The sequence below is a fragment of the Oratosquilla oratoria genome, chromosome 4, assembly GCF_046742065.1.
Source record: "Oratosquilla oratoria isolate Oo_2021 chromosome 4, ASM4674206v1, whole genome shotgun sequence".
NCBI lineage: Eukaryota > Metazoa > Arthropoda > Malacostraca > Stomatopoda > Squillidae > Oratosquilla > Oratosquilla oratoria.
The window spans coordinates 38964594-38989460 of NC_134780.1; the positions used below are offsets into that span (position 1 = coordinate 38964594).

The following is a 24867-nucleotide window of genomic DNA, read 5'->3' on the forward strand; positions in this document are numbered from 1 at the left end:
AGAATATTGGCATGGTTTAGACACATGGAAAGAATGAGTGAAGAAAGATTAGTAGAAAGTGTGGAAGGCAGAGGTGGATGGAGTGAACATGAAGGGATGACTGAGGCTGACATGGATGGATGGGGCTAAAAGGGGCATTGAGCAAGAGGGGGATGTCTGTTGAGGAAGGGAGAAAGCAGAAGATAGGGGTGAGTGGAGAATGGCTATGTATTGATGATAATGTGATGCATGGAAGGGAGTGGGTGGGGGATGGGGTGGTTAGGTAGTGATTATGTGTGAATAATATTTTGACATAGCCCCAAGGATTTCTTCCCATCTTCAGTGTTACTGCATAAGGGGACAGAGAGGGGGGAGTCACCAATTAAATGAAGCGGCCTTGCTGTGGATGAGCTGTGTCTTGCTGCATTGCTTCTGACAACCCAGTGCAGCAGGCAGGATACAGGGTTGACCCATCATCCAGGAGCCAAGATGAGAGGGAGGGAGGGGTGGTGAATGAGGGTGGAATGGGTGGGGATAAAATAGGTGGGAGTGGAATTATACCTATTAACTTTCGCTACCTCCCTTATAAGGAGAAAAAATCCTTGGTATATGTATGTACATTTATCCCTTTTCAACATTACCATATCACTTCAACTTTTTATGATTATGATAATGCTCCACTCATACCAGGATGATTTCAAGAGAGCAGTTTTATAGCAAACAGTGAACTACCAGTACATATAATGCCTGGCTCTTTGAACAACAACCTTATTTACAATAGTGATTTTTTTTTTTTTTTTATCTATTATTTTACACAAAATCAAGTTTAGTGATTATTTCAAGGAGACATGATGAGTGGGATAAGTCAGTTTTTGGATGAGTGTGAATTGAATGAAAGGTGGGTGTATCCTTTGACATCTTTCTTGGTCATACACAGTACTGTGGACTCCTATCTAAGTTTTAATAACCTTCTAGAATTTTCCATATGTGGCACTTCTATCACTAAAAACTTCCATATTTTGGTATTTGGGACACAGGATTCTTAACCTATATACCCTAAAGCAGCGTTTCTCGACCAGGGTTCCTCGGAACCCTAAGGTTCTTCAAAAGGTCCCTAAGGGTTCTGCGAGAACAAGTGAGATAAGCTAATGCACTTTTGATTTTTTATTTAGTTTCATATATGTAATACCCAGGGCAGTGGACAAGATGCAGGGATGACCCGTTATCCAGGAGGTGCCAAGATGGGAGGGAGGGTAGAGGGTGGAGGGGAGTGGAGTGTATTAGGGATGGAATGGGTGGGAATCGTTTTTATGCCTTTTTCTTTTTGGCTACCTCCTTTGTTAGGGGGAAAAAGCCTTTGGTATAATATAATTAAACTTACACAACATATTCTTGGTTACTGTAATAATGTAATATAGACATCATCCTATCTAACCCATTATTACGATGAAAATAAAATGAGAAAGATATGGTATATGTGTTGTTTTTTTTTGCACAGGGGTTCCTTGAGACATGCAATTTATTTTAAAGGTTACGCAAGGGTAAAAAGGTTGAGAAACGCTACTATAGACCCTAAAGGGTATATTGACAGTAAATATTTTATGCAGTTGATATATAAAGGATTTTAGTGGCACCTCTATGTACAAGGGCAGGTTCCAGGAGGATGGAAAGGATACATTCTCCCAGAACAGGTTGGGGGTGCAGGGTGTGAAGAATGATCTACGTAATCATCCCCCTTCCCTATCAGGATCCATATTCATTTTCCTATGAACTAATCTACTCTAAGAAGAATGGTAATTATTTTTAATATTTTACTATCCTACTCATGGGGAAAAAGATTGGTTCCCTTCCTTTCTGCTACCCTTCCAAAACCTTTCCTTTATCCCCTCTATAACTCTTTCATGCACTATCGTCCCCAAGGAAAAATCCTGGTTATTAGCAACAAAATACAGTATACATGTCTATAATATATATAAATGTATTTTTAAACTTTAAAAGATTTTCCCCATATGATAGGGATTTATAAATATCTCTCTATACAAGAAAAAAATAATACTTCCAATCTGTTTTCTTAATTCTAAATTGAGCAACCACAAATATTGGAACATATAATTCCTGTCTACAGACATTTGTCACAACAGCTGAAGATGCTGCTTGCAGCTGACCTTCAGTTATGAAAGAGAGAGAGAGAGAGAGAGAGAGAGAGAGCTTTCTTTTTAAAATTCTATCATCCATTTAAATCCAAAAAGAAATTGAAGCACAGATGATTTTAAAAATACAATAACAAACCACAATATAAATATATCTAGCAATTCATAAGCATAAATGCATCTAGTAGATATTATGCATCTGTTGGCAAGATATCAGGGCCAATAAATGAGCTCAATTCCTCTTCCGAGCTCACAAAATGAAACTTGCTCCGTGTATTATCATCCATCCTGTAATGTAAAACAAAAGAATATTTACTATCATCTGATAGGTGAATATATACACATTACACCAATTTGCAGGTGTAGTGGTATTGAGTTTGCCTGCTAAGCAATATGGAGCTCAGTCTTCCCACAGGGCTGAAAAGCATCACAATAGTGCAAACTGGCATCCTACTCTGCTGAGCATGGAATTGATGTGTGTGCACATGTATTTACCTAATTGTAGTATACAGGAAAGGAGTAACACTTGTTAGGTCCTGTCTCCTATTCTCTAAATTTTCTAACATAACTCAAATTCATGTATGGTTCCAACTTAATCTATATTTTTTATTTCTAATTATTATACTTAGATTTGAACTCGTCTATGGTTTGAGCTTGGGCTATATGACATTCTAAGCTATTCCACATATACATCTATATGGAAAACTGCATTTCTTCACATCCTTTCAATATGTGGTCTTTTTTAATTTACTACCATGACCTCTTAAAGCCCTCCTATCTTTAATCAGGAGATCTCCTCTATCAATGTAATCTATCCCCTTTAGTGATCTGAACACTGTATTCATGTAACCTTTTTCTCTTCAATCTTTCAAAGTTGGCAGACCCAGTACTTTTAGTCTTTCCTCATATGGCTTATCTGCTAGGTTGGGGACCAGTTTAGTTGCTGCCCTTTATATTCTCTCAATCTTGCTTATATCCTTCACTCTGTGTGGGGACCATACTACCAACACATATTGCAGTCTTGGATGTATCAGGGTTTTGATGAGTTTTTTCATCATCTTTTCATCCATATAATGGAATGCCACCTTAATCTTCTGCAGTAGTCCATATGTCTCTCTCACAATCCTGCTGATATGTTTGTCAGGTGACAGGTTGTCTTTTATCAACACTCCCAAATCTTCCTCTTCCTTTGCTTATGCAATGAGTTCTTTTCCCAAGGAATAATTTAAGGATGGTCTTTTGCAACTATTACCTATTTTCAGTTATTTACATTTTTTGGTACTGAAATTAATTTCCTATTCTTGACTCCATGCAAAAATAATGTCTTGATATTTTTGCAAATACCTACAGTCCTCCTCGTTTTTCACTCTTCTCATGATTTCTGAATCATCTACCAACATGTTGGCATAACTTGTTGTATCTTCCATTATGTCATTGACATAGACAAAAAACATTATTGGTGCAAGCACTGAGCCTTGTAGAACTCCACTTGTTACTGCTCTCCATCTTGAGATTTTGTCCTTTACTGCTGTTGTCATGCATCTTCCCTTCAAAAAATCTTTCACCCATTCAAATTAGTTTGCCTCTCAGTCCTCCAATATGCTCCAGTTTCCACATAAGTCAACTGTGAAGTAATTTATCAAAAGTCTTCTCCAGGTTGAGGTACACCAATACACTACCCCTCTCTCTCTTGCAGCACATCAATGACTCTTGAGTTAAAGCTTATAAGGTTCAACACACATGACTTTCCTGATCTGAAACCAAACCGTCTGTCAGAATGTTCATTTCTTCATGGTATTTGGTCCACTATCAAGTATAGTAAAGGATAAAATGTCAAAATGAAGAGCAGTAATAAGCAGAGTTCCACAAGGCTCAGTGCTTGCATCAATAATGTTTTTTTGTCTATGTCAATGACATGATGGACGGTAAAATGAGCTATCCTAACATGTTTGCAGATAATGCAAAAACCATAAGAAATAAAAAATGAGATGGACTGTAGGCATTTACAAAAAGACCGAGGCACTATTTTTGCATGGAGCCAAGAATGGGAAATGAATTTAAATACCCCCCAAAAATACATAAATAAATAAATAAATAATGGAAATGGGCAATAGCTGCTGTGAGACAGTTGCCTTACTGGCGACACATAAGTAGCATTGGTGCTTCAGAAGGTCCCCAGGGACTGAACACCTGTCAGTCACTGGCTGCCCTGGCTACATTGTGTCAAACAGGACCTTGAGGTCTGACCCATTGTGATGGGTCTGACAAAATGAGTCTCCTGGAACACCTACACCCCCCTACTGTCCTGAGTATCTCCCAGGGGACAGTTAATGCGAGGGTCATGACCTGGTACCAGTGAATATAAGGGGTCACTGGGAGTTTACCAAGTACATAAACCCTCATGAACCAAGGGAGGCATCTCCTGCCATTTTCCCTGCAGGACAGACAGCCTTGGGACTGAGGAAGCTATGTCCAGCCACCTCCAGCACCAATACTTTACCAACCTCAGCCACTGTCTCCATTTCCTCCTTCCCCCTGTTCCTGTCACTGCCAGAAGCAAGCTTATCTATCTGATTCATAGGTGCCCAACTATTAATACATATATACATATACCAAAGGCTTTTTCCCCCTTACAAGGGAAGTAGCCAAAAAACAAAGGCATAAAAACTACTCCCACCCATTCCATCCCCAACATACTACACTCTCCTCCACCTTCTTCCCTTTCTCTTATCTTGGCACCTCCTGGATGATGGGTCATCCCTGCATCTTGCCCACTACCCTGGGTTAGAAGCAGTGTCGCAAGACACAGCACATCTACAGCAAGGTCACTTCATTAAATCAACAACCCCTCCTCTTCATCCCCTCATGCAGAAAAGGAGATGGGGAGAAATCCCTTTGGGCTGTATCAATTTATTTCTCACACATATTCCCTCACTTCCCATCCCCCATCCACTCCCCCTTATGCATCACAACATCATCTATACACAACCATTTTCCATTCACCTCCATCTTCTGTCCTCTCCTGTCCTTCCTCAACAGACATTCCCCTCTTTCCCAATGCCCCTTTTACCTCATCCATCCATCTCGTCCTAGGTCACCCCCTGATCTTCACTCCTTCCACCTCTGCCTTCCATACCTTTTACTAATCTTTCTTCACTCATTCTTTCCATGTGTCCAAACCATCCCAATACTCTTTTATCAACCCTATCTCCCAACTCCCTTTCCACCCCTGTTCTCCTCCTCACCTCCTTATTTCTCACTCTATTCAGCCTAGTAACCCCCATACTTCTCCGGTACCTCATCCCAAACACATTCAAACTGCTCCTCTCCTCCTCTCTTATTTCCATGTTTCTGCCCCATACAGTGTTGTTGGCACAACCACTTCTTCATACAATCTCCTCGTAGCATCCATTTCCAAATGTCTATTTCTTATTACACTTTTTAATCCCCCAAGACATTTACTCAGTTCTCTCAATCTACATTCTATTTCCACCTCCACTCCTCCCTTTCCCACCACATTCACACCTAAGTATCTAAAACTATCCACTTCCTCCAGTCTCTCTCCCTTAATACACACTTCCAGTCTGCTGCCACTTTCTCCCTTTGTACATCTCATCACCTTACTTTTACCCACTTTTCAATTTCCTTCTTTCACACACCTTCCCAAACTCTGTCATTAACTTCCCCAACCCCTCCTCTGATAAATACTGGTAGATAAACCATACAAGGAAAGACTAAAAGCACTGGGTCTGCCAACCTTGAAAGATCAAAGGGAAAGAGGTTGTATGATTACAATATTCAGGTCACTAAAGGGGAGAGTGTGTATTAACAGAGGAGATCTCTCGACTAAGGATGAGACGGCTTAAGAGGTCATGGGAGCAAATCAAGAATGATTATATGTCTAAAGGATGTGAAGAAATACATTTTCCATGTAGATGCATAAATACTTGGAATAGCTTAGAATGTGATATAGCCCAAGCTCAAACAATATATAAATTCAAATCTAAATATACATACATACATATACCAAAGGCTTTTTCCCCCTTAGAAGGGAGGTAGCCAATCCAAATATGATAATTGGAAATCAAGGATATTGATTAAGTTGAAACAGTACATGAATCTGAGGCTAGGTATGAAAAAATCTGGTGAGTGTAGACTGGACTCAATGAGCGTTGCTCCTTTCCTGTACACTACAATTAAGTAAATTCATAAACATACATATTTCTCAAATAGCACATAAGTAAATTGTATAAAATATTAATTGACACAAATCCCCAACATCATTGATTTCTATAGTAAGTGTGCCAAAAACTTCTATATTTAATTCTAAAATCTTACCATGTTTTAATAATGCTCCAGCATGTGTAGAAGAGGAAGGGTGAGTTCATGATGATACAAACTCCGAGTCTTTCTGGATAGTGGCAATTGAGGAGCCAGAGCATCTTCCTGACCAGTGAGTAGTCCATACATGAAAGCCGGAAACCCTTCAAGTCGAACACTATGCAAAGGTTATCTATTTTTTCCTCTACACACTTGTTGCATGATGTTTCCTGTTGATCATACATAAATAAAAATATTATAAAATGGATATCATACGGAATTTTTGTATATATGTGCAGTTCCAAAAAGAACCAAGCACAAATTTTAAGAAAAAAACTTGATTCTCTTCCTCTCATCTTCACTTCACAAGGATAAAGCAATAATAATAATAACAATAATAATATGAACACATACATATACCAAGGGTTTTCCCCACTTACAAGGGAGATAGCTAAAGCCAAAATGCATAATTCCCACCCATTTCATCCCAACCCATTCATCACCTGTCACTTCCTCCCTCTTTTCTTGGCTCCTCCTGGATGACAGGCCATCCCTGCATCTCGCCCACTGCCCTGGGTCAGAAGCAATCCAGCAAGACATAGCACATCCACAGCAAGATCACTTCATTTAATTAGCAATCCCCTCCTCTCAGTCCCTTCATGCAGAAAAAAGATGGGGTCAAATCCCTTTGGTCAGCTTCAAAATATCATTCAAATATTACCACTCCCAAATCCCCCCATTCCCCACCTATTCCCTTCCATGCATCACAGCATCATCCATATACAACCATTCTCCACTCCTATCTTCTGTCTTTTCCCTCCCTTCCTCAACAAATATTCCCCTTTTTCTCAACACCCATTTTACTCCAGCCATCTATCTCATCCTCAGTCGCCCCCTCAAATTTGCCCCATCCACCTCTGCCTTCCACACCTCTTTTACTAATCCTTCTTCACTCATTCTTTCCCTGTGTCCAAACCATCCCAATACTCTTCCATCAACCCTATCTCCCTTCTCCCTTCCCCCACCCCTGCTCTCCTCCTCACCTCCTTGTTTCTCACTCTATCCAACCTTGTAACCCCTACCATACTTCTCATACATTTCATCTCAAACACATTAAAACTCTTCCTCTCTTATGTTCCATGTTTCTGCCCCATACAGTGCTGTCAGCACAATCACTCCTTTATACAATCTCCCCTTAGTGTCCATTCACAAATGTCAATTTCTCATTAAACTTTTTAATCCCCTAAGGCACTTACTTGCTTCTCTCAATCTAAATTCTACCTCTACCTCCATTCATCCATTCCTGCCACATGCACCCCAATTATCTAAAGCTCTCCACTTTCTCCAGCCTCTCTCCCTTAATACTCTTCCAATTTGCTGCCATCCTCTCCCTTTGTACATCTTATCACCTTACTTTTACCCACACTTACTTTCAACTTTCTCCTTTTGCACACCTTCCCAAACTCCATCACTAACTTCCTTAATTCCTCTTCTGATCCTTCTACAAGTGCAGTGTTGTCAGCAAACAACTGGCTTATCTCTCACTTTTCTCCATTTTCTTTAACCATCTCTATTCCCCTACCCATTACCCTAACATTTACTTACATCACCCCATTCATGTACACATGTACACATTGAACAGCTATGGCGACATGACACAGCCCTACTACTCTCCTCAAAACTCATGACTGCTCTTAACAGCTTTCCTCATATCCCATGTATCTCCAAAACCTCCCACAGTGCCTTCCTGTCCACCATGTCATTAGCCTTTTCAAAATCCCTACCCTTTGCTAAATCTTTATCACATATCTGTCTAACCACAAAAATCCTATGCACCCAACCCCTACCTGTCCTCAACCCACACTGTTCCTCACCAATCCTCTCCTAATCCTCTCAGTCAAGACACTCCCATAAAACTTTCCGACTACACTCTACAAACTGGTCCCTCTGAAACTACTAAACTCAGTTGTCCCCTTTTCCTTGTAGAGCAGAACTATAAAATCACTTCTCCAGTCCTCACTCTACCCTCTTTTAGACAAACATTAAACAATCTCACCAGCTAGTCCACTATTACTGTACCTCCCTTTTATAAACACTGCATGATATCCATCTAACCCAGGTACCTTGCCTGCTCTCATCATTTTGATAACAGCTTTCACCTCATCTTTTCTTATTTCTCCCCCATTTTTCTCATTCATCACTGTCATTTTTTTAGTGCTTCCCACTGCAACTATCCTTCCCTCCCTATGCTCCTTCACATTTAGCAATGCTCTCAAATACTCTGCCCATCTTCCTCTTTCCACTGCCTCTTCCATTATCATCTCTCTATCTGTGCGTTTTACCTTTTCTTCTCTCCTTGATTTCCTTCCAAAAAAAATTTTTATTACTTTCAAATTTTTCTGTCATACTCTTCACCCATTTTACATCTGTTCTCCTTTTTACCTTCTTTATCTTATTTTTACTACTTTTCTTTTTTCTTTGTACCTCTCATAATCTTATGTTTCTCCCATTCTATTTTGCAATCAATCTTTGAATGCTCAATTTTTCTCTTCTAAAACCTTTTTTGCTTCACCATCCCACCACTCACTACCCTTCCTTCTATTTCCTCCTATCCTCCTTGTTCCACACACCATCTTTGCACACCTTGTGACTCCCTCCTTGAAACATCCCTATTCCTTGTCCACTTCTAGCTCTACTCTATTCTTAACGTCTTCCCACTCTTCTCTCAGCTTCTTTCACTCCTTTTCCTTCTCATTTAAGCAGTTTACTCTAAAGACCTCCCTACCTTCTGACCTTTTCCTCTTTCTTCATCTATCCTCCACTCTCAACTTACCTTCCACCAAAAAATATTGATATTCCCCAACTCCCTCCCCTAAGAACATGTACATCCAAAACTCTTCCTACTCTTCTCCTGGGTACCACTATATAGTTCATTAAATCCCTTTCTGCCATCCTTCCATCCACTACCCTCTCCCATGTGTACTTATGGTTGACTTTCTTCCTAAACAGTGTGTTAACTATCATCAATTTTCTAAACACATCTCCACCATCATCTCTCCACTCCAATTTTTTCCTGGTACTCAATATTTCCCAACCACTCCATCTACTGTTCATTCCCTACTCTAGCATTGAGATCCCCCAATACCACTACATTGACATTTCATCTTAAACCCTCTATGCACTCATCAACATCTATCCAAAATAGCTTTCCTTTCCTCTACACTCTTCTCACTACCAAGCCCATATATGCTTATAAATATTCACATCTCCCTTCCTAGTTTCCCATTATAATAATGATGACAATAATAGCAATAATAATACTAATAATACTAATAACAATTATAAAATTATCTCTCTTTAAGAGAGAGAGAAATTGGCTTTGCTTTAATCTAAGTGGAGCAATCCTCTGCAAAATTTTTTTCCTGTAATTCCACTCTTTGAAGCACAAAGAATATAGGACAACAAAAGCATTTCTAACTTTTAGATAGCCATGATTATACCATTCATAAGAGGAAAGAAACCCTTGGTAAGCTGATAATTGGATACTAAAAAGAAAGAAAAAAAAAAAAAAAAAAATACCCGGTAGATAAAATAAATACATTTAAAAACTAACCAAGCAATAAACAACAAAATCTGTGAGCTCTTCAAGATTACGTTGGAGGACACTATGGTTCTTTGCTGGAATATAAAGAAGAGGCCGGCCCGCTAGGTCTCGTTCCTCAAGCAGCATCGCCTTCTTTTGGTCCAAAAAGTTCTTGATGTGGGGAAGACTCTTTTCAAGCCTGGGAATCCCAAACTCCTTCCTCCATAAGCTGGTACTCAGGATATTCTAAACATAAATATAACCTTATAATAATCAAATAACATAAAAAGAAATTTATGTTCTACCCATTCCTCAGCAACTGAGGACACATAATTTCTGATACATGTCCCGAAATTAGTCTAAGACACTAAATGGGTCATTAATTACACCTAAAGTGTAAAGAAACAGGAAAAAATGACTATCTGAATCTAGGGTTAACTTCTAAATGAATTTGTTTACCCCATGTCACAAAAGAACTGAAAAATATGTGTGGAAAAGTGAGTATAGGAAAATTCAATTCTTCAAGTTTCCTAGCAATTGCCTGGGTTCACCTATACAACTAATTATCATTTTACAGTTTAACAAGTACTTGTACATGTCAATTAAACTAAACACAACATGGACTAAGATGAGAATTGTCCCAAAAAATATAGTATACACCAATCCCTCCAAATATGCAAAGGATGTGTTCTAGAAAATTGTTACATAGTGTGAATTCACATAAAGTGAATACTCAAAAAAAGTTCTCAACTTCACAAAACACAGAAAGTACAATTCATGGTTCTCATAAACCAGAGTAAACAAATGATAGTGGAGGCAGCAGATTTATGTGGAAGAAGATTGTGGGTCATCAAGATCATCCTGGGACCACTGATGGGAATCTGCTGCGCATTTTCAAAACCTGTCTACCCCCTCACCTCCATCAGGAAGTGCAGCCCTGATGGTCTGACTCTCAGTCTCTGGACTGGGCCAAAGATGTTTCTAGAAACTTCAACTACATTCCTTACACCTTTTTCACACATAGAGAGCTATCAACCAGTGACTAATCCCCTCCTTCTACTATGAGCCAGTTCTGCGGTACTTTGCTGAAGGCCACTGGACAAAAGATGGTTACGATGCATGGTCCAAAAATCAGAAAGCAAAATGTAAAATTCAATGTAAGAACAAAGAGTGGAGAGAAGAATTGTACCACCATGCACTACAACTGCTTTTGCAATACTGATTCAGCATATTCAACTAATTGTATTTATCTAAATGTAGCACACAGGGAAAAAGCAACACTTGTGGGGCCCTGTCTCCTACTCTCCGATTGATCAAACCTAGTCTCAAATATATGTACGGTTCCAACTATGTTTAAATATTTTTAATTATCATAGGTTTGAATCCATGTCCTATTCCAGCTACATGTGTGAGTTGCATGATTACTGTCGGCCATGAATTTAACACTAAACATGCATGCCAGTTTGCATGTTCCACCACATAACTCACATATTTGAATTCTTAAACATAAAATGAAGACTGACTAGGAAGAAGTAGGTTTGTAGCATGTGTGTGTATTTATATATTGGAGAAATGCATACAATGATGGAGTGGTGTATACATATATATATATTCTATGATATGACATGATTCCATGATGCACATGCAAATCAAAACTAGTACAATATAAGTAATAAACAAAAAATTTGTGCAGGATACAAACACTAATCCAAAAATGCATAAACCAAGCTCATGAGACCAGACCTGTACTACATATTTACATATGTACATAAAATAAAAGGGTTAATATATACATGATATGTTTGTCTTGTGAAGGTCAACAGTATCTCAACAGTTTCAATTACTGTACATACCACAGTGCAGTTATGTGACAAAAACAAGAAAAGTAATTACCAATAAAAGTTGTTCACTGGTGTAGTTGTAAAAGAGAGAGAAAAAAGAAAGTAAAAATTTACTGAAAGAAACCTGAAAACAATACACTTGTAACCAGACATAATGGGAGCAAAAATGAAGACACAAACAGTGTTACAAATACAAGAAATAGAATGAACAGCAACCAAAAACATAAAGGTAAAATAGCTTGATGACATAACTCCTTAATGCTGCATATATTAAGAACATAAGAATGAAGGAGACTGCAGGAGACCATAAGGCCTACATTAGGCAGCTCCATATCCATCACCACCTCTCATCCCCATCCATAAAGTTGTCTAATCATTTCTTAAAACAACTAATAGTTTCAGCGCTTATTATATGGTTATTAAGTCTATTCCATTTGTCTACCACCCTATTAGTAAACCAATTCTAGCCTATTTCCTTCTTAAATCTAAATTAGTCCAGTTTAAAACCATTACTGCAAGTCCTGCCCTGTTGTTTTAATAGGATGACCTTGTTTGCATCACCCTTGTTAAAGCCTTTGATCCACTTGAACACCTCTATTAGATCACCCCGCACTCTGTGTCTTTCCAGAGAGTGTAAGTTAAATACCTAAGCCTTTCTTCGTAAGGCAAATTTCCAAGTCCATGTATCATTTTGGTCATTCTTCTCTGTATTGATTCTAGTGAATTGATGTCCATTCTGTAGGACGGAGAACAAAACTGTACCACATAGTCAAGGATGGGTCTAACTATCTCTAGATAGAGTTTGATAATTACCTCTGCACTTCTATTTGTTACTGTCCTAGCAATGAAACCTAATGCTCTCTTATCTTTATTCCTGGTGCTAATGCACTGTTTCCTGGTTTTAAGGTCAGGACTCACTAGATCTCCCAAGTCTCTCTTGCACTCAGTTTTCTCTAAAAGTGTGTTATCTAAGCTGTATCTATTTTTGGGGTTGTGTAGCCCTATGTTTAACACGCTACACTTAAGAGATATTGAAGTTCGTTTGCCATTTCACCGACCATGTGAACAATTTAAGATCATCCTACAGAATCTCTGCATTGTCTCCTGACCTAATTAGGCATCCTATTCTAGTGTTGTCCTTAAACTTACTAACATCACTATTTATCCCATCTTCGAAGTCGTTTATGTACATAACGAATAACAAGGGATCCAAAACTGAGCCCTGGGGTACCCTACTAGTAACAATGCCCCACCTAGATTTTACTCCATTTATGGTGACCCGCTGTTTTCTGTTACTAATCCAAGCTCTAATCCATTCTAATACTTTTCCTCCTATGCCATGGGCTTTGATTTTATTTAGTAGTCTCTGGTGTGGCCCCTTATCGAATGATTTGCTAAAGTCAAGGTAAATAACATCGTAATCATCATTATTAACTGATGCCTTATATACTTTAGTGTAAAAGGATAGAAGATTAGTCACATGACTTACCCTTGGAGAAACCATGCTGTGTATCGTGAATTAAATTATGTCTTTCGATGTGTTCTCTGAGTCTATTTACTATTACCGATTCAAGCATTTTTCCTATAACCAATGTCAAACTGATTGGCCTGTAGTTACATAAAGACAATCTATCTCCCTTCTTAAAAACAGGAACAACGTTTGCCTGCCTCCAAGCAATAGGCACAACACCAGTGTCTACAGATTTATCAAATATTTCAGTTAGCTGATCGAAGATTTCAAATTTACACTCCTTAAGCATTCTCGGAAAAATTTCGTCTGGACCCGGGGATTTTGTAGCTTTAAGTCTTTAATCTATTTGACTACTTCTTTACTAATGCTGATATTAGATAGACTACTTTCTTTATCCCCTCTGAAAATTGGATCGCAGTCAAGTACTTTATCTAACCTCTCATTAGTAAACACCGATTGAAAATAATTGTTAAACTCCTCACTCATTTTTTCCTCCGATTCTATCATGACATTTTCATAATTTTTAATTGGTCCTATTCTTTATTTTTTGTTCTATAGAGATGAAAGAAACCTTTTGGGTTGGATCTTGCTTGACTGGCAACCTTAATTTCATAATTACGTTTCACTGTACATGTATTCTTTTTAACCAGCTTTGCCATTTCATTATATCTTGATCTAAGGTGTGTTTCCCCATTTTTTTATCTTTATGGTAAGTCCTCTTTTCATTCTGATCTCATGTTTCAATCTCATCCATTTGGGAGTATTACTATTTTTCTGTATTGACTTTTGGGGGATAAATGTATTTTGTGCATTAATAATTAGATCAGATTGCTATGCATTTCATCCAAATCCCTGACCTGTCTGATGGGCCCCCCACCCCCAAGTGACCAGACCCAAGGTATACATATTACCCTCCATGACCCGACCCCTGGTCATGTACTGAGACCTGACTGTGTCGACAATGTCTGAAACATCTGTAACGTCCGTATAACATTTCATATTAAATTTCAAATAGGTTTTAATATTGTCAAAGTTTGCTCTCCTGAAGTCTGGTACTTGGATGTTATTCGTACTTTTTAATTCTTCCCAAATAATATTAAATCTTACTTCTTGATGATCACTTGAGCCTAAACTATCTCCCACTTTTACGTTACTCATTAGGTGCTCATTATTAGTTAAAATTAGTAGAGTATAAATTACATCCTTCTCTCTGTAGCTGCACAGGGGACATTCCTAAAAAAAGTAAAGGCATAAAAGGGTCTAGGAGTTTTCCAACCAGCACCCTAAGGTTTGGGCCTTTTAATGTGTGTGGATGTGATACAGATGAGAGTAAAAGGGAAGAGATAGGTAGTATGTTTGTGAGAAGATGTTTGTGTTGGCTTTGAGTGAAGCTAAGTTGAGAGGGAAGAGCGAGTGTGAGTTTGGGAGTGTAGTTGGGAGGTTCTCAGGAGTGAAGAGAGGGTGAGGGAGAGAAGGGATGGCTATACTAGGTAAATGTGTAGTGGAGTGGAAGGAGGTTTCTTCAAGGATAATGTGGATGAAGGTGAAACTGGGGAAGGAGATGTGGGTTTTTGTAAGAGCATATGGGCCTGGTAGTAAGAAGTGTGTGGAAGAAAGGGAGGCTTTTTGGATAGATTTAAATGAGTGCATAGAGGGATTAGGGAGGAACGTCAATGTAGTAGTATTGAGAGACCTTAATACTAGGGTAGGAAATGAACCAATTGACGGAGTGGTTGAGAAATGTGGAGTTTCAGGAAAGAATCGTAGTAGAGATTTGATGGTGGAGATGTGTCTAGAAAGAGAGTTGATGATAGCAAATACAGTGTTTCGGAAGAAAGTCAAGCATAAGTACACATGGGAGAGGGTTGTGGATGGAAGGGTGGTAGATAGAGCATTAATGGATTATGTAGTGGTAGATAGGAATATAATAGGAAGAGTTAAGGATGTACATGTGCTAAGGGGAGAGAGTGGGGGAATATCAGATCATTTTTTGGTGGAAAGTAAGTTGAGAGTGGAGGATAGATGGAGAAAGATTAAAAGGACAAAAGGTAGGGAGGTGCTTAGAGTGAACTCTTTAAATGAAAAGGAGAAGGAGTACAAGAAGCTGAGAGAGGAGTGGGAGGGTGTGAAAAATAGAGTAGAGCTAGGAGTGGAGGAGGAGTGGGGATGGTTCAAAGAGGGAGTCACAAAGTGTGCAAAGATGGTGTGTGGAACAAGGAGGGCAGGAGGAAATAGAAGGAAGGGTAGTGAGTGGTGGGATGTGGGAACAAAGAAGGTTGTAGAAGAGAAGAAGCGAGCTTTCACAGATTGGTTACAAAATTGGACAAGGGAGTCATATGAGAGGTACAAAGAAAAGAGAAGTAAAGTGCACGGTAAAGGAGGCAAAGAGGAGAGCAGATGTGAAATGGGGTAAGAGTATGACAGAAAATTTCAAAAGTAATAAAAAGATGTTTTGGAAAGAAATTAAGAGAAGAGGAGGCGAATCAAGAAGAGAAGAAAAGGTAAAAGGTGCAGATGGAGAGATGATAATGGAAGAGAAGGCAATAAGGGGAAGGTGGGCAGAGTATTTTAGGGAGTTGCTAAATGTGGAGGAGGATAGGGAGGGAAAGATAGCTGCAGTGGGAAGTGCTAAGAAAATTACCTTGATGAGTGAGGAAAATGGAGGAGAAATAAAGAAGGATGAAGTGAAGGCAGTTGTTAAGATGATGAGAGCAGGTAAGGCACCTAGTCTGGATGGATGCCATGCAGAATGTCTAAAAAAAAAGGAGGTACAGTGATGGTGGACTGGTTGGTGAGGTTATTTGATGTTTGCTGGAAAGAGGGTAGAGTGTCGGAGGACTGGAGGAGTGCCTGTATAGTTCCATTTTACAAGGGAAAAGGGGACAGGTGTGAGTGTAGTAGTTTCACAGGTATTAGCTTGTTAAGTGTAGTTGGGAAGGCTTATGGGAGGATCTTGATTGAGAGGATTAGGAGAGGAACAGAGGGAGTAATTAGTAAGGAATAGTGTGGATTTAGGACAGGTAGTGGTTGCATAGATCAGATTTTTGTGGTAAGACATATGTGAGAAAGCTATTGGGCTTTCATGGATCTGGAAAAGGCTTATGACAGTGTAAGAAGGCATTGCGGGAGGTACTGCAGATATACGGGATAGGAGGAAAGCTTCTAGGAGCTCTCAAGAGTTTTTACGAGAGTAGTAGAGCACGTATCAGGATTAGAAATGGAGAGAGTGAGTGGTTCGAGGTAAAGGTGGGACTTCGTCAGGGATGTGTTATGTCGCCTTGGCTGTTCAACTTATACTTGGATGGGGTGGTGTGAGAGGTAAATGCAAGGGTGGTGGGTCAAGGATTGGAGATGTTTACAGAAAATGGAGAAAAGTGGGAGGTGATCCAGCTCTTGTTTGTGGATGACACTGCGGTTGTAGCAGGATCAGAGGAGGGATTGAGGAAGTTGGTGACAGAGTTTGGGAGAGTGTGTGAAAGAAGAAAATTGAAGATAAATGTGGGTAAAAGGTGATGAGATGTACAAGGGGTGAAAGTGGCAGCAGACTGGAAGTGAGCATTAAGGGAGAGCGACTGGAGGAAGTGGATAGTTTTAGATACTTGGGTGCGAATGTGGCAGGAAAAGGTGGAGTGGAGGTGGAGGTAGAGGTAGAATGTAGATTGAGAGAAGCGAGTAAATGCCTTGGGAATGGAGGCTAAGAGGAGATTGTATGAAGGAGTGATTGTGCCAATAGCACTGTATTGGGCAGAAACATGGAACATAAGAGATGAAGAGAGAAGGAGTTTGAATGTGTGTGAGATGAGGTGTCTGAGAAGTATGATGGGGGTTACTAGGCTGGATAGAGTGAGAAATGAGGAGGTGAGGAGGAGAACAGGGGTGGTAAGGGAGTAGGGAGATAGGGTGGATGAAAGAGTATTGGGATGGTTTAGACACATGGAAAGAATGAGTGAGGAAAGACTAGTAAAAGAGGTATGGAAGGTAGATGTGGAGGGAGTGAACATGAGGGGGCAACCTAGGATGAGATGGATGGATGGGATGAAAGGGGCTTTGGGGAAGAGGGGAATGTCTGTTGAGGAAGGACGGGAGAGGACAGAAGACAGGGGTGAATGGAGAATGGTTGTATATGGATGATGTTGTGATGCATGAGATGGCATGGATGGGGGGATGGGGGGTGAAGTAGTATGTGTGAGAAAAATTTGACACAGCCCGAAGGGATTTCTTCCCGTCTTCTCCTTTTCTGCATGAGGGGATGGAGAGGGGCGTTGCTGATTTAATGAAGCGGCCTTGCTATGGATGTGCTGTGTCTTGTGACACTGCCTCTGACCCAGAGCAGTGGACAAGATGCAGGGATGACCCATCACCCAGGAGGTGCCAAAATAAGAGGGAGAGCAGAGGGTGGAGGGGAGTGGAGTGTATTAGGGATGGAATGGGTGGGAATGGTTTTTGTGCATTTTTATTTTTGGCTATCTCCCTTGTAAGGGGGGAAAAGCCTTTGGTATATGTATGTATGTATAAATTACACCAGTGAAATTTCTAATATTCAGTTTGCTCTTAGTATTTGTATTCTGACAGGCTATTCTACACTGCTGTATGGTATACCTTCAATAAAGATGGAGTTAAAAATTGTCTCTCTAAACCTGTTGTCCTGATCTCTATCGCAGGAGACCTGCACCCCAAAGAAACCAATCATGGCAATTTTTTAATCATTCTTTGGAGAGCTTTTGTCCTTACTTTAAAGTGTAGGACAATCCAATACAAGGTGTTCTATGTCTTCTGTGTGGTGGTTGTATCTGGGTCAGTTGGAGTCTGTTGTCAGACCAATTCTGTATTGTTTCTTTTGATTTTAAGGCAGGGTGGTGACCTGAACATCAATGTGACAATGCAATTGTTGCTTGTTTCAGGAATGAATTTTCTGCATGATAGACTTTTTGGGGGAGTTTGGTGAAGTGCAGAATTTGGCAGTCTATTGTGGAGTGCTTGTTTTGTGATCTGAGCATGTATGTGTTCTTATATCAACATTATGTGAGGCATGGGGAATATGTTATTGTAATGGTTTGATTGAGTAGATTACTGCTGTCCTTTTTATGTTGCATTTGGAAAGCTGTGTTCATGTGAAATGATACAAAGAATGGATGAATTCAAGGGCTCTTGCATAGAAATATTGATTTAGCAAAGTGTTATAATTCTTTTAAAGGATTAAATATTCCATCACTTTAGATATGGTAGATGTGGTCTGTCAGATACTGGGTTCTTTGGTTTCAGGTTTTTATTAGCATTTGTTTTCAAGTGTTTCAAGTAGTACTTTGGAATCTTGTACAGTCCTTCAGAATTTTAGTTTTTTAGTTTCCCCTTAACCTATATTTACAGTGTTTTTGCTGATGTAAGTTCCACATCTAACTTTATCTTGCATAAATATATATAATTTTTTCCTGTTTTCTGGTGTTGTGGGTTCGAAGCTTTCTTAAGCAGTTCCTTTTCTACACCACTTCCTGTAATGTTATTTCATTAAACCATACAAATTCATCCACTACCCTTGGTTAGATGAATAAAGTGAATACATCCAGTCACCTATTACCATGCTGCAAGCAAGCATGCACATCTACCAAAACTCACCTTGACAAAAATATGATCTATTTACCTTGATCTGATATCACTGCTTGATGCTGAGTAAGAGACCCAATGGATAAAAGACATAATGAGATTTTGTACATATATAAGGCATGCTTGCTCTATAACATTACTTCTAGAGAAATCATTCACACATGCAAAACAATATCTATCACCTTTACACTCATCACATCCACAGCCCAATTCCCATTGTCCTTTTCATATCAAGAACTGAAAATTTACAATATGACAAAATTTCAAGTGGTATTTCTGAACTACAAATCTATGCAAACTTGTTGAATTTTTTAACCCGTTCAGCTAACCTTATCACAATCCCTTGCCATACTGAAAGTACATTACTATTCCATTTTGGCTTCTGCCATATTATTCTATCCAACTTTGTGGTCCCTTTCAGTCTGAAAGTAATTCACTTCTTCAGTTTTTATTTCACTGTCTCATGGCAGACAAATTTATTCACATGATGTCATCTTAATAAATATGTGATGTCAATCTTCATTAATCTCTTTGATATGATAACATAATTCAAGTACCTTACTCAGCTGAGGGTACGTCACCATAGGAAAAAAGTGAACAATGAAAATAACAAATTTAAAATTACATCACTCATAACCCCATCCAACACAAGATTACTTTATTAACACTTTCAGCGAAGGATCTTGCCTTCAGCTGAATAAAACTATCTGGAATTCATTAGTACAAAATCTATATAGGAGTAATTATAGTGGAAGAAATCAAGTTAGCCTTACCCCATTCAACACAATACCCTCAGCTGAATAAAGGTGGTGAGGAGCCAATGCCAGGAGGTATCTAGCTGCAGGTAAAGCTGTCACCTTTGCCCTATCCACTTGAACTGATGAGGACAGGGCATCAGAAAAGTGCAGGATTCAAACACACAAGTAAGCACATTTCTGATTATACCATCAGTGTACATAGCTGAATAACACTGTTCAATATGTCAGTGCAAAATCTGAACAAACACTAGTATCCCCTTATGGGTGTATGCCCAGCCAAGGCATACACCCACACTTCACCTGAGCCATGTCTTAGGTCTTTGTGGATGAAGGGTCATCCCTGTCTCCCACCCATTGCTTGAGTCGGAAGCAATGCAGCAGGACACAGCACCTCGACAGCAGGGTCCAACAGCCAAAGTTGGCTTACCTCCACCACTTCCTTACATAGCAACCCTCCCATACCTCAATGACTCCAGAATTTACAGAGCAGACAAGAGGAAATCCCTTCATCCCAACTAAATAAAAGAATAAAACTATGCATAATCTATAGGAAGAAAAAATGTATGTGTATATATATATATATATATATATATATATATATATATATAAATATGTGTATATATATATATACATATATATATATATATATATATATATATATATACATATATATATGTATATGTATATATATATATATATATATATATATATATATGTATATATATATATATACACATATGTATATATGTATATACATATATATATACATATGTATATATATATATATATATATATATATATATATATATAATAAAAATAGAATAAACAAATAAATAAAAATAAATAATAATCCAAGTAAAAAGTATATATTCTTAAAAATCATTCACTTCCCAATTGTTTATGTATGTGGTACACCTACACCAAATCTGGTAAGCATAAAAAGGCACAAGCATTTCCTATTTGGTAAAAATCAATAAGTACCTCATAGGCAATGTCAACTTTCTTGAAAGCCCGTAGATAGCGCCGTATTAGTGCATCATTCACAGAAATATGATGAAGATCCTCCTTGGGTGTTTGTTCAAGTTTGGACTGCAACTCTTTTACATCTGCCATTTTCTCTCTGTATCAATCCACCTGACAAGAAACAAAACATGAAGTTATCAAGAATATCTTGAAGCAATTACAGTAATTGTATTTGGAAAATTTACCCCCAAATTGAAGAAATAATGCCTAGATTATGTCTTCTTAGTTTTCATCCAACCTCTGATTCAGCCAACTAAGTCTTAGTAATATCCTAAGGAGAAATTAAAGCTGAGCTACAACCCATCTACAGACCATTCCGAAAAACTCAGTGCCCTTGATCATCCTGATGAAGACATTTACAAACAATATACACTGTTCTCTTTGTAAGATTAGTCCTAACACACTGATCTTAGTGTGGATTACATATTCAAAATACAAAACAACAACCCCAAGTCTCCAAGACCTATTAAAGCCCAGGTATATCTGACTGGTGAGAACTCAAGTCTTAGAGCCATAGAACCAATACCCTCATAACCATGTTAGGTGCCTGTATATGCAATAAAGTTACCCATTACAATTAAATTACCATCTAAATGACATACTTTCTCCCAGACTCATGCTTGGCAAAGAATATTTCTTAATGACATTACTTCCTTTTATCAGTAATTAAACTTAAATTAAATTATTTGGTAAGCCAATTAGATATGTTGCAAAAAAAACTACAATACTATTCCATGATGCCTAATGTCTGTGTTGTATCAGTCAATCAATCAATTGTTGCCTTAAATTTCACTACGTGTAAAACCCACAGCACCAAAGTGGCTGGCAATAGTCCTTGGAACCTCTTCACAGATTTCTCCGGGAAAAAACTTTAGACTGTTGTCTGTTGTGTTGTCTATGTCACTATAGTCTGTGCCCTCCAAAGAGTCAGTTCAGTGTGGCATATGTTGTAATTTAGCCATTCTGCCAAATCAACCTTAATACATACCCCTCTTCTTTCCCATTCATGTGCTACTTGAAATTGTTTTTTTCATATTCTATATAAGGAAGCTGTATAGCACAATGAGCATAACTTCTTTGCCTTATAACAATGATTTGAATAAATACTATTACAGATAATAGCACTTTTTTCCCCATGTTGCCATACTGAGGTATCACAGACGAGACAGGTGGGATGGGGTGGGTAATCATCAATACAATCCTAAATATGATACTCATCCTTTACTATATACAGAAAAAAAAAAAAAAATTGCACACAGATGGGATATAAGAGAGGCATGTACTAAGGTTGATTTAGCATGACATATGCTACACCCTCAATGGACACCTTGGAAAACATATACTATAGCTTGAAATATTAGAAGGAAACAGTATAAAAAATACAGCTGAAGTTGATTGAGACCGTGTCAGGTCTTGAAAATGGGCAGTTTTGCTGTTCATCTTGCAGGACCACCCCATGCAGGTACCTATCACTGAACCTTCTGTGTTGTAAAATGTGGAACTGTTTTTATGTTGCTGGTTATCAGCTCTCATGCAAAAATACATATATAATTATACCATGGGCTTTTTCCCCTTACAAAGGAGGTGGCCAAAGTCAAAGACATAAATCCACTCCCACCCATTTCACCCCCACATACTCTACTCCTATTCACCATTCTCCCTTACTCTTTGTTCCTCCTGGATGACGGGTCATCCCTACATCAGAAGCAATGCAACAAGACACAGCACAAAAATACCAGCTATATGTAAACATATGCCATAGAAATGAAAGAAATTTGTTTGTATATCTGGTCAAATGTTGCAGGTCGTATAATCTTGTAAGTCACAATTAATGTAGCCACTGGCACCACTGCTCTGAATTATATAAGTTTTGGAAGCCCCTTAACAAACTGAACTAAATAATCATGGAAAATATAAGCTCACTTTATATCAACTAGTTACATATAAAGCAGTTTTAAAACTACACAAAAATATGCCGACATAAAACATTTATAAGATCCCCTATAAAAAGCCTGAAATTTTTGGTAAATCTTCACAATCTGTGCTGTGCATTCAACTAACACAGATTATCATAACACCACAAAATAGCGAAATTGTATTTCTATGGCTACTATAGTCTATATTCTTGATAAATTCTTTTTCAAGTTCTTTCAAGTATGGCCTACTTGCCCTCCAATCCCCATTCAAGCCTTCTTATCAGTTCACATTTCATCATGAACCTTTGGTCTATTATCATTTGTTGGGTATGATTTTGTAAGACAAAATCCACAGAAGAAATATATCTCAAAAGCAACAAAGAAAAAATAAAATAAATACCTGCATGTGAACTTGGGAAATAGTGCTGTACAAAATTTTGTGATGCTTCTCTAGCTGTAGCTTGTTTAGTTTATGTCTTATGACTAGATTCAATACTAATCACTGGCCATTAGCTGCTTCAAGGGTATAATTTCTGGTGTGCCATGAATGTTAATTCATGTGTTCATTACCCATACCATATGGCTACTAAAAATTACAATATTCTGACCGAGAAGTCATACTATATTATGTAATATGACACTACCAAGCATAAACAGTAAAATATATATCTATCTTCTACTGATATATACGTGTACTTGGAAGAATAAATGTCTAACTCACTTCAACAAGACTGTATTACCGGACTTTTCAACCTTACTCTAAAGAACTTTGGGAACTAGCTTCTCAAGGCGAGGCCAACACTGTAATCACACTCGTCCTTCACATATACTTGATATGACACCTAGGTTGCAATGTCTCGTCTGTTAACCATGTCTATAGTAACCAAGGTCAATTTACCTTGTTACCAACATATGCCATAACACCTGACATAATGCATTTTTTTATAATATTGCTTAAATACACACTCGTACGCCTCACTGTTTTGAAAGCGCAGGCGCGTCCTTGCATTAAACTTTGGTTTACAACTTTACGCAATCGCGCTATACATGTGACCGTGTACAAAGATAAACAGATGATGTAGTATGTGTCTACGTATGGCAGTTGACTTCGATAACATTAATTAACTCGCCATACTGATGCTTGCTTTCTCAATATATTAGTATGATATCTAGACTGAATGTTAATACATAGTTAGGGTATTAGTGTTTTAACCAAATACTGTTTGTTTACATCAAACGATCTTGCTTATCTTTATTCAATAAAACCCATACACATGTTCAGACACTATATTCCAATCAGTGGAGATAATTACCTAATTGTACTCTACAGCATAAAGATCACTCGTAGGACATTTTCTTTTATTCTCTAGTTATCATACCTGGTTTTGAATTTGATGAATTTTTTCAGCTTGGGGTTTGTCATCTAGACTATCCAGAAGTATGTGTTTCTGTACAGACAAGTTTAATTGGTTCCCATGACCTTGTGGAGCTCTCTCGTCTCACACAGAAATCTTTGTCAAAGTTGTCACTCCCTTTAGTGACTACACCACCAATCAAGTCACCCTTTCTCTTCATTCTTTTAACTAGTCTGCATATTACTTCTAGTCTTTCATTTTACGATTTATCTGCAGTGCAGATACCTATTTTGGGTGTTCTTTGTATTCTCTCGATCTAACATTTTTGTTTATATATGTCACTTTATGCGGGGACTGTTGCGTATATCAATCTTGCACTTAGACTTTTTCATCATCTCTTCATTTACATAGGATAAATCAGGTGAAAAAAAAATCAAACAGTCCACGTGACTATAAAAAAAAAACGAGCAAGTGGGTCTGCCCCACATCCATCATAACTCTAACTTCCTTCCACTAAACCCCCAAATCCCCCCTTCCTCCCTCTCTCCATCTTATCTATCCTGCCCTCTAACTAAAAACCACACGAGACTATAAAAATAACCGAGCGAGTGGGTCTGCCCCACATCTATCATAACTCTAACTTCCTTCCATTTCATTCTTTCCTTACACTAAACCCCCAAATCCCCCCTCCCTCCCTCCCTCTCCCCCATCTTATCAATCCTGCCCTCTAACTAAAACCACTTATTTAACAACAGTCCACGAGACTATAAAAATAACCGAGTAAGTGGGTCTGGCCCACATCTATCATAACTCTAACTTACTTCCATTTCATTCTTTCCTTACACTATACCCCCAAATCGCACCCTACCA

The 24867-nt window shown here is 38.4% G+C and overlaps 1 protein-coding gene across 7 annotated transcripts; it reads right to left on the minus strand.

The window, feature by feature from the left end:
* Window positions 1-1459: 1459 nt before the first annotated feature.
* Window positions 1460-24329, minus strand: LOC143024788 (uncharacterized). Of its 7 annotated transcripts, none has more exons than XM_076183970.1 (5): window positions 24022-24329; window positions 20685-20837; window positions 10063-10278; window positions 6468-6679; window positions 1460-2417 (listed from the first exon to the last, which is right to left on the minus strand). In XM_076183970.1, the coding sequence occupies exons 2-5, from the start codon at window positions 20814-20816 to the stop codon at window positions 2321-2323; spliced, it is 657 nt and encodes a 218-aa protein (XP_076040085.1). In that variant the 5' UTR covers window positions 20817-20837; window positions 24022-24329; the 3' UTR covers window positions 1460-2320. The 7 variants fall into 7 exon arrangements, with proteins under 7 accessions (XP_076040085.1, XP_076040083.1, XP_076040082.1 ...); XM_076183968.1 differs by lacking the exon at window positions 24022-24329 and adding an exon at window positions 23615-23724; XM_076183967.1 differs by lacking the exon at window positions 24022-24329 and adding an exon at window positions 23401-23709.
* Between the last annotated feature and the right edge of the window lie 538 nt (window positions 24330-24867).

What these genes read in the sequence shown, in the direction of transcription:
- LOC143024788 (XM_076183970.1), bottom strand. Translation starts at nt 20,816, where the DNA reads ATGGCAGATGTAAAAGAGTTGCAGTCCAAACTTGAACAAACACCCAAG. An exon ending in AAGTTGACATTGCCTATGAG is followed by an intron (nt 10,279 to 20,684) that starts GTACTTATTGAT and finishes ATTTATGTTTAG; the next exon opens with AATATCCTGAGTACCAGCTT. An exon ending in TGGAGCATTATTAAAACATG is followed by an intron (nt 2,418 to 6,467) that starts GTAAGATTTTAG and finishes TTTACATTACAG; the next exon opens with GATGGATGATAATACACGGA.